General features: G+C 43.9%; 1 protein-coding gene across 1 annotated transcript in view; it reads right to left on the reverse strand.

The window, feature by feature from the left end:
- The window catches only part of CCDC22 (coiled-coil domain containing 22), a 34111-nt gene that overhangs the window by 19727 nt on the left and 1766 nt on the right, over positions 1 to 12618 (reverse strand). The window contains exons 2-7 of the mRNA XM_032211094.1: positions 8258 to 8337; positions 4983 to 5160; positions 3739 to 3871; positions 3537 to 3643; positions 2604 to 2688; positions 798 to 967 (exon numbers count right to left, since the gene is read on the reverse strand). Of these exons, the coding sequence (XP_032066985.1) occupies positions 798 to 967; positions 2604 to 2688; positions 3537 to 3643; positions 3739 to 3871; positions 4983 to 5160; positions 8258 to 8307 (723 nt within the window). The 5' untranslated portion in view covers positions 8308 to 8337. The remainder of the gene's footprint in view (positions 1 to 797; positions 968 to 2603; positions 2689 to 3536; positions 3644 to 3738; positions 3872 to 4982; positions 5161 to 8257; positions 8338 to 12618) is intronic.

A 12618-nucleotide genomic window follows, 5' to 3' on the forward strand; every position in this document is an offset into this window, starting at 1 on the left:
TATACTCTGGAATGAAGTACTCCCTGAGAGCAGGATGGTCCTCACTCTGCTACTGTTCAGAAGACCTGGTTCTTTACCCAGGCCTTTGGCAAGGGAGAGGGACAGCCCTTGCTTCACTCCATCTGGGCCTGCTCCTCTTGTCATATTTTATTATCGATTCTCTCTTGTGTTTCATTGTTGTTAACCGCCCAAAGATATTGAAAGTTAGGCAACACACAAGTTTACTAAATAAGTGTAATACATTAAGCTGAATTGGGCAAATCCTTCTTCCAGCCTCAGTTCCTCCTTCCATATAAGGCTCTCCATAAGGGGGCTGAGGTTTTGTGAGACAAAAATGGGAATCATTAATGGTTGCTGTTAATCCTACCACCAGTGGCCATGAAGCGGTAGGTAGGTAGGTAGGTAGGTAAGGTAGGTAGCTTCCATTCACGTCTCGTGACCCAACAAATGCGCGCATGACAAAAGCCAGCCGACAAAACCGCGGCAAGAAAACCGCGATGTCATAAATGCGCCCACAACGCACCGACAAAACCGCGCCCACAAAAGCGTGATTTAAGTTAAGGTAAGGATTAGGGTTAGGTTCAGGGTTAGGTTTAGGGTTAGGATTAAGGTTAGGGTTATTAGGTTGTTATTAGTTGTTTGTTGAAGGCGCACTTTTGTCGGCACGCTGTTGTCAGCGCGCTTCTGCGCCCATTCATCGGCACGATTTCGACCTCGTGGTTTTCTCGCCGCGGTTTCGTCGCCGCGCTTTTGTCGAGCCCGCATTTATCAGTGAACCTTCACTTCTTACTGCCCACCTCTGGGGTCATGCGGGAACCAAGCCCCTGGCTCTTCCACTCGCTGTCCCACTCTTGTGCCGCACTCAGCTCAGTCATATTAAGCTCCAACAGGGATGGCACCAAGGATGCAGGCTGAGGAAGCTGGGCTGACACAGGAGGCAGGAATTTGACAAAGAATTCTCTCCTCTCTAGGGAGAAGAAAACAACTCCGGTCACATCGAATCAAAGGGTTAGTATTTTCTTTCAAAATCCCAAGTGGACAGATGGCTATTTTTTTTAATTGAGAATTTTGAAAAAAAATTTTTTACAAATATTTACTTCCCTCCCTTCACCCTCCCCCCCAACCTTCCTCCCCCCCCCAGACTTCCCAGAACCAATACAGTGTATAAATCTTTAACAAAAACATTCTAAAATAAACTTTAAAAAAAGTTAATATCATCTTTCATTTGCGCTTTAACTCCTCTTTGCTAGGCTAACTCTAAACAGATTATATCATTCCTTGTTTCTTCAGTCATAAACTATCTGGAATTTCTTAGTCCCATATTTATTTTGAGTATAGTCAATCCATCTTCTCCACTCCACAGTTTATATCTCTCGTTTGAATGGTCCTTGAGATATGCTGATATTTTAGCCATCTCTGCTAGGTTTGTTACTTTCAATGTCCATTCTTGAATAGTAGGCAAGTCTTCCTTCTTCCAGTATTGCGCCACCAACAATCTAGCTGCGGTTATTAAGTGCAAAATCAGGTTAATCTCTACAACTGTACAATACCTAACAAGAATAACTGAGGGGTAAACTTTATCCTTTTTTTAAGAACATTTTGCATAATCCACCATATTTTTATCCAAAATGCTTTAACCTTTTTACAAGTCCACCATATATGATAGTATGTAGCATCAGCACAATCACATCTCCAGCATTTAGGTTGTAAATTCGGATACATACAGGCTAGTTTTTTAGGATCTAAATGCCATCTATAAAACATCTTATAAAAGTTTTCTCTCAAATTTTGGGCTTATGTAAACTTTACATTTCTTACCCAGATCTTTTCCCATGTATCAAACATTATTGGTTCTTCAAAATTTTGGGCCCACTTTATCATACAGTCGACAGATGGCTATTAAGTACACAAATGAGAAGTTTCCACAATATTGTGAAAATCCTGCAGTTTTTGCATACACGACCATCTCCTGGGAGATGAGGTGGGTTTTTTTAAAAAAAGAAAAGAAAAGACCTTTGTCATATTTCAGTGTGAGAGGCTCAAGAGTAATGTGCATACACTGCCTGTGTGAGTATTCTGGAAATTTCTCTCTCTCTCTTTTTTAATAACAGAAAAGCAAGACAAAAAAAATCACCTACATAGATGTAAGACGCATCCAATGCCTGTTAAGCGAAGAACCCCGGAAAACTGGAAATCTCAGATAAAACTACAAGTTGTCTGAGCAGGAACACAATGTCCAGGTTATATCCTGGGTTTATTTTTAAACATGTTGGATTTCCACAATTCTCAGTTACACAATCCAGCACTTGCTGCACACTAAATCCATGTTTGTGTGACTGTAGAGAATGCATAATATTTCACTTTTTAACCAACTTCCTGCTCTTCTTCTGTTGTCTCCTACGCCTGAAAATTGTAAATGCCTTGAGGTGCATTCTTTCCCTCTCATTTGTACAGCATCATGTAGGGAACTTCGCAAACAGCCCCACTCCCGTTGTTGCTGCCCATTGTTTTCAAGGAGATGAAATCTGCAGGCTACGCCAAAGAGAACAATTCAATCTCAAGAACAGTATTACTTTTTCCTGAGTCAAGAAGCAGAAACCCACCTGGTGATACTTTCCCAATAAACGGGTCTGACTCTTGTGGCAGGATCAATTGTTGCGCCTGGAACGGTTTCATTAAGCGTGAACCCTGGCAAGAATGAAAGGAGGAAAAAAGGCCTGAAGAACAAATTATTGTCTTTAAAAAGAGAAAGAAAACCAAGAAACATTATAGAGCAAAAAGGGTTGTATAAGGATAAATGCAAGAATTAATGCTGGAAACAAAAAAATGCATAAACAAAGCATCAAAGCCGAGGGAGAGAGGAAAACAGATTCCCCAGTGGAGTGTGCACACCGGGAGAGAATATCCCTGCCTTTTTTGCTTGCATTTGCAAATCAGTGAATATATGTTTGCTTAATTTAATATCTCTCAGTACGTTTTGTTCAGAATGCTATAGCTGGGGTGGCTGTAGACTTTGAGGAACTATTATCAAACAGGAAGAGAAATATTGTTGTGAAGCAGAAACGAATGAAAAAAAAATACTGGGAAAAGAAGATGGCTGATCTGGGAGTTAAGGAAAAGACTCAAGAGTCACCCTGGGCTTCTGCAAAATCTTTCTGCATTTCTCCAAAGGAGCTTTATAAATTCATGAGGATTAGAAAACTTCTTTCAAAAGTTTTGGTTTTCCAAGGAGCAAAAATGCTGTGCCAGATTTTAGCAATAGCAATAGCAGTTAGACTTATATACCGCTTCATAGGGCTTTCAGCCCTCTCTAAGCGGTTTACAGAGTCAGCATATCGCCCCCACAGTCTGGGTCCTCATTTCACCCACCTCGGAAGGATGGAAGGCTGAGTCAACCTTGAGCCGGTGAGATTAGAACCGCTGAACTGCAGATGGCAGTCAGCTAAAGTGGCCTGCAGTACTGCACCCTAACCACTGCGCCACCTCGGCTCTTGCTTATCAAGCCATTGGCTTAAGCTGAGGAGTGGGAAACAAACCTGCAAAAGCTGTAAGCCAGGAGTGCGGCAGGCAGGGGGTACCCATGGGATGGCCAGTTGCCTCTTGATGGCATCAGCAATGGCTCTGTGAAGAGTGGCAGACTTGCCTGCAAGGAACAGCAGTTTAAACGCACAATTACAATTTGTAGATTCGGCCTTGATGCGTCATGACTTTTCTTTCAAACCCCAGAGTCCTCCATACCCACAGGCTGGTTGGCATCTTCTGAGGCATCTCGTGGGAACTTCTCCACCAGGAAGAGGAGAAGGCGTCGGATTTCAGGCTCATTGCTGTACAAGAATGTCTGATAGCCCACTTCCCCTTGATATCCCAAGTCCTAGATGGCAAAAAAAGTGAAGCAGGATGAGCTAGGATGAAAAATAAGGTTCTTTGTGTATCAGCTTTGAAGTACCAGGCCACTGAAAATACATGGATTTGAAGAACAAGAGTGCTAATTATTGTTGGTTCCAGATCTGAAGGTCTGGACATATATATGTGTGTGTGTGTGTGTATTTAGTGTCACAACCCCTGGTATGCCCAAATATGGGAGGAAGCTTACTGCTTCCATTCTCTGTCTATCGGCTTGTCACAAGAGACCATCCAGACAGAAACCCAATATTTTACTGTTGCCTTTGTTACATGTGTGTTGTATTTGTGCTGATAAATAAATAAAGGGAGACTAGTATAGATCTATTTCAAGCTATTTAGCTCTCATCAGCTAGCCATACCCTTACTGGGATTTGAACCTGGGCTGTATTACATATTAGGCAGATGTGTATTGTTACCTCACACATCTGATGAGAACTAATATTAGAGGAAGGACTAGTTTATAATAGTTCCACACAGCAAGGACCTCAGGTTTAAAAAGAGCAACTTATGGCACTAGAGACCAGGAGATTTTTACCAAAATGAAACTACTGCAGGAGACAATATTTCATCCTTCATGCATTAGGATCAGTGGTGGGTTTCAAAAAATTTTGGAACCTACTCTGTGGGTGTGGCCTCCTTTGTGGGAGGGGCTTGCCGGCCATGTGACCTGATGGGAGTGGCATGCCAGCCATGTGTTTTCTTTCTCTCTCTCTCTCTCTCTCTCTCTCTCTCTCTCTCTCTCTCTTTTTCCTTCCTTTTGTCTCTCTGTCCCTTTTTTCTTTTTTTCTTTCATCTCTCTCTCACTCTTTTTCTTTCTTTTTTCTTTTTTGTATTTATTTATTTCTTCCTTTCTTTCTCTTTCTCTCTCTCTCTCTGTCAGTCAGTCAGTCAGTCAGTCTGTCTGTCTGTCTCTCTGTGTGGCAATGGTGGGTTTCAAAATTTTTTGGAACCTCTTCTGTAGGTGTGGCCTGGTGGTTCCTGGTGGAACCTCTTCTAACCGGTTCGGTAGATTTGACGAACCGGTTCTACCGAATAGGTGCGAACTGGTAGGAACCCACCTCTCATTAGGATCCACTTACCTGACATGCTTGGGCCAGGCTCATGCCGATCCGAAAACGGGCAGACATGCCTGGAGGGAGAACATGGCTCAGATTTGCTCCCACAGAAGGATTGATGACCCGCAGGCAGCGTACCACAGATTCAACAATCAATTCGGTAGTGAACTCACGGATGCTCTGAACCTCCTCTGGAATATCCCTAAGTGGGAAGATGAAGGGGGGGAATGGTAGAGCAAATATTATATTCAGCATCAACTCACCTTATACTTCTCCTTTGCTGGGAGAGGAAAGCCTACGCTTTTTTCTCACTCTCAATTCTTAAACTGCAACAGAAACTACACTAGCATCCAATAAGATCGCACAGGGCAGGCCTTCTCCGGGTACCGTCAGCCACACAATGCCATCTGGCGGCTCCCCGGGGGAGAGCCTTCTCTGTTGCTGCCCCGGCCCCTTGGAACAAGCTACCCCCTGAGATCCAGACCCTCCCCACTCTTCTGGCCTTCCGTAAGTCTGTTAAGATCTGGCTGTTTCGGCAGGCCTGGGGCTGTTGAGCCTGACTGAACTTCAGCCCCATTATAACTGAGTGCATGTTGTGTTTTTCTGTTTTAAACTGTATTGTTTTGGTGTTTTTAATATTTTTAATATTTTAATTGCTTTTATGTAAGCCGCCCGGAGTCCTTCGGGATTGGGCGGCATACAAATCTATTCAAATTACAAAATTACAAATTACTAGAGAGCACATGTCTGTCCAGCATCACAGTCAAAGGTGGCCTCTGAGCTAAAAAATGAAACGTGAATAAGTTAATGGACTCTTATGTTTTAGTACTGTTGAATCTTAATAGGATTTCACTCAGTCGGTTATCTGTCCAAGCTGCCCAGTTGTGGGGGGTGTCGAATAAAGGTATAACAGGAAGAAAACCAAGAGAAGAAAAACTGGAAAATAAGGAATAATTGCTCTTCCTTGTATGTTTAAGCATTTTCCTAGCTCCAGAGCTCCACTACAACTGAACAGGACTAATCTTCTATAGCAGTGTTTCTCAACCTTGGCAACTGGAAGATGTCCGGACTTCAACTCCCAGAATTCCCCGGCTGGGGAATTCTGAGAGTTGAAGTCCGGATATCTTCAAGTTGCCAAGGTTGAGAAACACTGTTCTATAGCTAACAATTTCGTCAGAGTGCCATTGCTCATTCAGTGTAATGAATCAGGTTACAATCCCAGACATGCCTTTACCAATTAAACATTGGGGTCCATAGCTGTGAGCCAAGCTGCTATTTATCTCAGGCCCCTGCACCCTCATTTGTGTTCCAGAAATACCGAGTGCTTAATGAAAGATCAGCATGAATTCTCGTTTGAAAGAGAGTACAGTGACGGTACTGGGATTCTGCAAAAAATGCTAGTTGTTTTCAGGACTACTGTGGTTAAGACCTGGCTAGCCTGCCAGGCCTGGGGATAAAGATAATCTGTCCCCACCCGAATGATGAATGAATATTGCTTACTATTTTACTTCTATGTATTGTTTGCGTCTATTGTTTGTACTCCCCGCTTCCTTATTTTATGTAAGCCGCCCTGAGTCCCCTCAGGGAAAAGGGCGGCCTATAAATATTAATAAAATCCTAAATCCTAAATATCTGCATGCCCATTTCATATTTTGCTGGATTTATTGCTTTCTAGCAAGCTTGCACAACTCATGACTCACCAGCCAAATGTTGCACGTAGCCACGTAAGGGCAGTCTAGGAAGAACTGAACACGAATCTTGGAACTGCAGAGATAAAATGGTCTCCAAACTTTTAGTGGAGCACTATAACTGACTGGGGTTTACCTTCAATCAGAGGGGTTATTAATCTTATGGATCTGCTCTTTAATGCTAATTATTATGGCTATTCAAAGGGAATCAGGGGATTGCCGGTAAGGGTTTGCACTCCAATGATTAAGCTATTCATACGTAGTTGCTAAGCAACTGTCAGTTGCTTCCTCCCACACGGCATTCAGAAGCAGTGAAATACCTACATGGCCAGGATATCTGCAAGATAGCCAAGTTCTCTAATAGCAATAGCAGTTAGACTTATATACCGCTTCATAGGGCTTTCAGCCCTCTCTAAGCGGTTTACAGAGTCAGCATATTGCCCCCATAGTCTGGGTCCTCATTTCACCCACCTCGGAAGGATGGAAGGCTGAGTCAACCTTGAGCCGGTGAGATTAGAACCGCCGAACTGCAGATAACAGTCAGCTGAAGTGGCCTGCAGTACTGCACCCTAACCACTGCGCCACCTCGGCTCTTCTCTAAGCTAAGGGTAGAAACCAGAGCGACCGAGTAAACATTTTGGACATGCCACCTTGATTTCTTATATTTTCCAGAGCTCAGAGGAAACTTTTCCATAAAGGCAGTGGTGAATCTGATCTCTTGGATAATTTCGATCAGTCCTTTGTTCCATGGATTTGATTTTATTACAGCCCATTATATTGGAGCTCTAGTTCGATTTTCTAGGCACCTGCAGATTTTTATGTGTTCTGTAACAGAATGCAAAACTGAAATAGGGAGCAACATGTCATCTCGTTGCATAAAAGTTGAGAAGATGGAGTTTGTCTTTAGAAGGGCAACACCAGGACTGTAGATTAGCAATAGCAATAGCAGTTAGACTTATATACCGCTTCATAGGGCTTTCAGCCCTCTCTAAGCGGTTTACAGAGTCAGCATATTGCCCCCACAGTTTGGGTCCTCATTTCACCTACCTTGGAAGGATGGAAGGCTGAGTTAACCTTGAGCCGATGAGATTAGAACCGCTGAACTGCAGATAGCAGTCAGCTGTAGTGGCCTTCAGTACTGCACCCTAACCACTGCGCCACCTCGGCTCCCTTAGATTAGATTAGAAAGAGTCAATGGCAAACCATTTCTTCACTACGGTCAAAAAAATACTTTGTGCGTCCATGAAGTCATCATCCAAGGTGGCGCAGTGGTTAGGGTGCAGTACTGCAGGCCACTTCAGCTGACTGTTATCTGCAGTTCGGCAGTTCTAATCTCACCGGCTCAAGGTTGACTCAGCCTTCCATCCTTCCGAGGTGGGTAAAATGAAGACCCGGATTGTTGGGGGCGATATGCTGACTCTGTAAACCGCTTAGAGAGGGCTGAAAGCCCTATGAAGCGGTATATAAGTCTAACTCCTATTGCTATTGCTATCTCTCAAGCAAAACTTAAAGGCATCTTTGCAAATACAAAGCTCCCATATCAAATCACTTCCTTGCTATTCCCATCCAACAAACATACACGACACGGCACAGGTAAAGATGAACGCTTACGTTCCAGAGAGGCGGAGGGAATGTATCAGTATCTTGTCCACTTCTTCCATGATGCCGTGACATCTAGGACAAAGGAATGCCTGGTAGAAAAGGATGACCCAGTGTTACAAGACGGCCAAAATTTATAGCAACAAAACTCAAACAAGGAGTTTTCTTTTTTAAATTTTTTTTTTTATAAATTTTTATTTTAAACACATAAGCACATCAACAGAAACAAACACATGACTTAAAAACAACATAGGAACAATAAGTCCCATCGTATATCATATCTGGGTACTTGAGAGACCGCCTGCTGCCAATTACCTCCCACAGACCCATTAGATCTCACAGGGTTGGCCTCCTCCGGGTTCCATCTACTAGCCAATGCCATCTGGCTATTACCCGGGGGAGGGCCTTCTCTGTGGCAGCTCCGGCCCTCTGGAACGAGCTCCCCACAGGGATTCGGACCCTCACCTCTCTCCAGGCCTTCCGAAAAGCCGTCAAAACCTGGCTTTGCCAGCAGGCCTGGGGGTGATGAGTTCCCTTCCCTTCTCGACATGTATGGTTGTGCGACTGTTGCTTATTTTTACTATTTGTATTTCGTTTTGATGTTCCCCTTTCCCTTTTTGGATTGTTCGCCGCCCTGAGTCCTCCCGGAGAAGGGCGGCATATAAATAATAAATTCCATTCCATTCCATACAGCAGTTCCGTATCGGTTTCTTTGCAGTTAGTGTTTTCCCTTCTATACATTTCTATCTTGCGTTCATAATCTCCTTATTCGTTATCCATTTTTATGTACAATTCTTTATTTATATATACTGAGCTACTTATGACCAAATATTATTTACCTATATTGTGCTTTATATTTTTACTGTCATTTATTCTCTTACATACAGTTATAGGTATACATTCACAGTTATTCTTTTTCTTTGCCATTCTTATACTATTATTATTCCATTTAAAAGGTTATAAGGTATAGTTTGGATTGCTTTGTTTACACATCATTCGCACCTGCCGTGACACCTCCTTATTTTCTCTTTCTTTTCTTTCAAACAAGGAGTTTTCAAGAAACCTCTTCATGTCCTTGGGGGATAGGGACAATTCTTTATCCCCCCCACCCCCCCAGCTCTATTTGCCAACTGCATTTCAGCTAGCAGATTAAGAACCCATGAGTAAATTCTCAAATGTTACTCATCTACCAACAGTTTTTACTTCTCTGGTGCTCTACACATAACCTTTTACATAATTTCTGGCACTCAAATTACCTAAAAAAGAAAGAAAAACTAAAAACAAAGCATTTCCAATTGATAAAAAAAGGTCACTGCTCAGTTAATTCAGTTAATTCTTGCTATGGTGATCCAGCCTAGATTGTAGCCCGAATTTACAGAAGTGTCAAACTGGTGGCCTGTGGGCCGGATCCATCCCACAGAGGCTACACCCACCTGAGTTCCGCAAAGGCAAAAAATATCGCAATACATCATGTGACATGATAGAGTTTGACACCTGTGATTTAGGACAATGATTTCTGGTTCTCTTATGCACACAAGATTCTCTTATACACAAGAATATATAAGAGCTACCACCCTAAATCAGCTCAAGAAATGTAAAGGGTCTCCTCTGTTACAATAGTGTCCAATAGATCTTTCAAAAAACCAAAAACGGGACTCGCAGGGGATTGTGGCGCTCAAGGTTTGTTGGTAGAGTCTCAAATTCAGTATTAAGCTTTTTTTTTTAAATGAATGTCTATACAGCTTTCCTGCTAATACTTCTACTGATGCCCCCCACCCCTGATAGAATTCTTATTTTAATCAAAAAGTGAACTCTACTAACCAGGAGGGTGAGGGGGGGGGGGAAGCCTAAAAGGCCATTAACTTGGTTTAAACAAGGTTCAAATTCGTTACTTATAAAGCCCTGCATGGCATCGGACCTAGGTACCGGAGAGACTGCCTCCTGCCAATTACCTCCCAAAGACCGATTTGATCGCACAGGCTTGGCCTTCTCCGGGTTCCATCTGCCAGCCAATGTCGGCTGGCAACCCTCCGGGGGAGAGCCTTCTCTGTTGCTGCTCTGGCCCTCTGGAATGAGCTCCCCATGGAGATCCGGACCCTTACCACCCTCCCGGCCTTCCGTAAAGCTACCAAGTCCTGGCTGTTCTGACAGGCTGGGGGCTGTTGAGATATCCAGCCCCGTTTCAATTGTGAATGTTGTGCATTTTTAATTTTTTGTATTGTCTTATTTATTCCCCTTTCCCTATTTTATTGTGAGCCGCCCGGAGTCCTTTGGGAGTGGGCGTCATACAAAACTACTAAACAACAACAACAACAAATTGCCCCCGTTAAAAATCAAATTGCCCCCCTGGGAACCACTGCACTAGACTAAACTGGCTCAAGATTATGATTTATTTTTTTACATCCCTTCATCTTCTTTCAGCTGTGGCATCACTAATAAAGGCCAACTTCTTCAATGTATAAACAGCTATAAAACAAGCAATGGGACCCAGAAACAACATAATGTAGTTCACGCAGTCCGTACACTAGTGGTGGGTTTCCAATTTTTTGTAGTACCGGTTCGCTCGCACGACGCTTCTGCACATGCTCAGAAGCATCCAGCCGGGTGGGCGGAACCTCCCACCACTGCTACTACCAGTTCGTCCAATCCAGGCCGAACCAGAAGCAACCCACCTCTGCTGTACACCTATAAAGTGCTTGTTTAATTTTGGCTATCCACAATGCAGGAACCCAGCGACTTTGATGTCACATGACGATGGTTTTGCAATCAGGTCAGTAGCAATCAAACTTGGAGTGGGCAACACTCCTACTCTGCTGCTTGGTAAAAAAAAAATGAGTTGCTCTCTGACAACACCACACTATTCCCACTCCCAAAAATATATAGCAATTCTTTTTAGAGATGGAAAACATACAAAGACAGGGTTATTTTTGTCCTTGCAGACCAATACCATGGTACTGTAAGTCAACATCTGTATCCTTCCCATTGGAGCGTAGGGATGAGATATGGGGCTGAAACAACGTTGCTCACATTTATGATTATCTCTGGAGAGAGTGGGATGGAAATAGTTCATCCATCCTTGCAGGGCTGGGTTTCAACCAGTCCGTGCAGACCGGTTGGTCAATGAACCCGGAAGTAAATAACTTCCGGGAACGCTGAAGGGCCCACCCGCCCGCCCGCGCTCCTTACTGGTCTTTGAAGGCTTCTGCGCTTCCACGCAGACGCATGGCACATACAGTGCCTGCGTGATTCTCCGCGAGCAGCTGGAGCATCGCACAGGCGCTAAGACGCATGCGTGAACTGCGCACGTGCACGAGGACACCGCCGGCCCCGTTCCAACCGTACCGGTTGGAACGGGATGAGCAACCCACCACTGCATCCTTGCTGTCCTTGATCTCTCAATAGCTTTGGATACCATCAACCTTGGTATCCTTCTGAACTGGCTCCAGGAGTTAGGAGTTGGGGGAATAGTGTTATGTTGGTTATCCATCCAAAATCAGTTGTAGTCACTGTTGGGGAGAGAAATCTGTTTAATGGCCTCTCTTGTATAGGCTACCATACATCTCTCTCCATTCTTGTTTAACATCTACATGAAGCTACTGGGTGATGTCATTTGAAGGCATTGAGTAAGGTATCGTCAATACACTGACAATACCCAGGGTCATATCTCCATCCCTGGCTGGCCAAGTGATGCCACACAAGGCAAAGGCAAAGGGTGGGCAAAGGGGGAATAGAAAGTTACAGCACAGCATAGGGGAGAGAAAGGGCATGTGTGGGAGTAGCTGGCTCACATAGTCCATGTTACATGAGGCTGCATCGTGAGTCCTGGCCATTTAGGCCGGAAAGATGTTTCTGGTGCGATGTTTTTGCATCCCTGTGTATGTGTGTTTCAGACAGCAGAAACTGCCCTGCACACACACACCCGGAATGGATTCCAACACTGTCTCAATGCCTGGAGGCCATGAGGCAATGGATGGGAAAGAACAGGCCCTAACCAGATGGAGCCGTGTTTGGTTTTATGCTTTCTGGATCTGGTGGTTTTTCAATTTTAGTTCTGGATGGGTTTGCATTGCTACAGATAGAACAACGTGTACAATTTAGGAGTTCTCTTGGGATCCTAGCTACTGTGCAACAAACAGGTGGCAGTCATGACCAGGGATTGGGAAGTAATTGCACAGTTTTGTGTTGTGCCTCAATTGTGGCTCAGGAGGTACTGCACCGTCACTCATGTTTTGATCAACTCCCAAGTGGATTACTGCAATATACTCCACATCACGGGTATCAAACTTGATTACATCACATGACGTATTTCAACACATCGAAATGTTTTTTGCCTTTGCAGAGCCCGGGGTGGGCGTGGTCCATGCGTGATGCAT

Source organism: Thamnophis elegans, chromosome 2 (genome assembly GCF_009769535.1).
Source record: "Thamnophis elegans isolate rThaEle1 chromosome 2, rThaEle1.pri, whole genome shotgun sequence".
Taxonomy (NCBI): domain Eukaryota; kingdom Metazoa; phylum Chordata; class Lepidosauria; order Squamata; family Colubridae; genus Thamnophis; species Thamnophis elegans.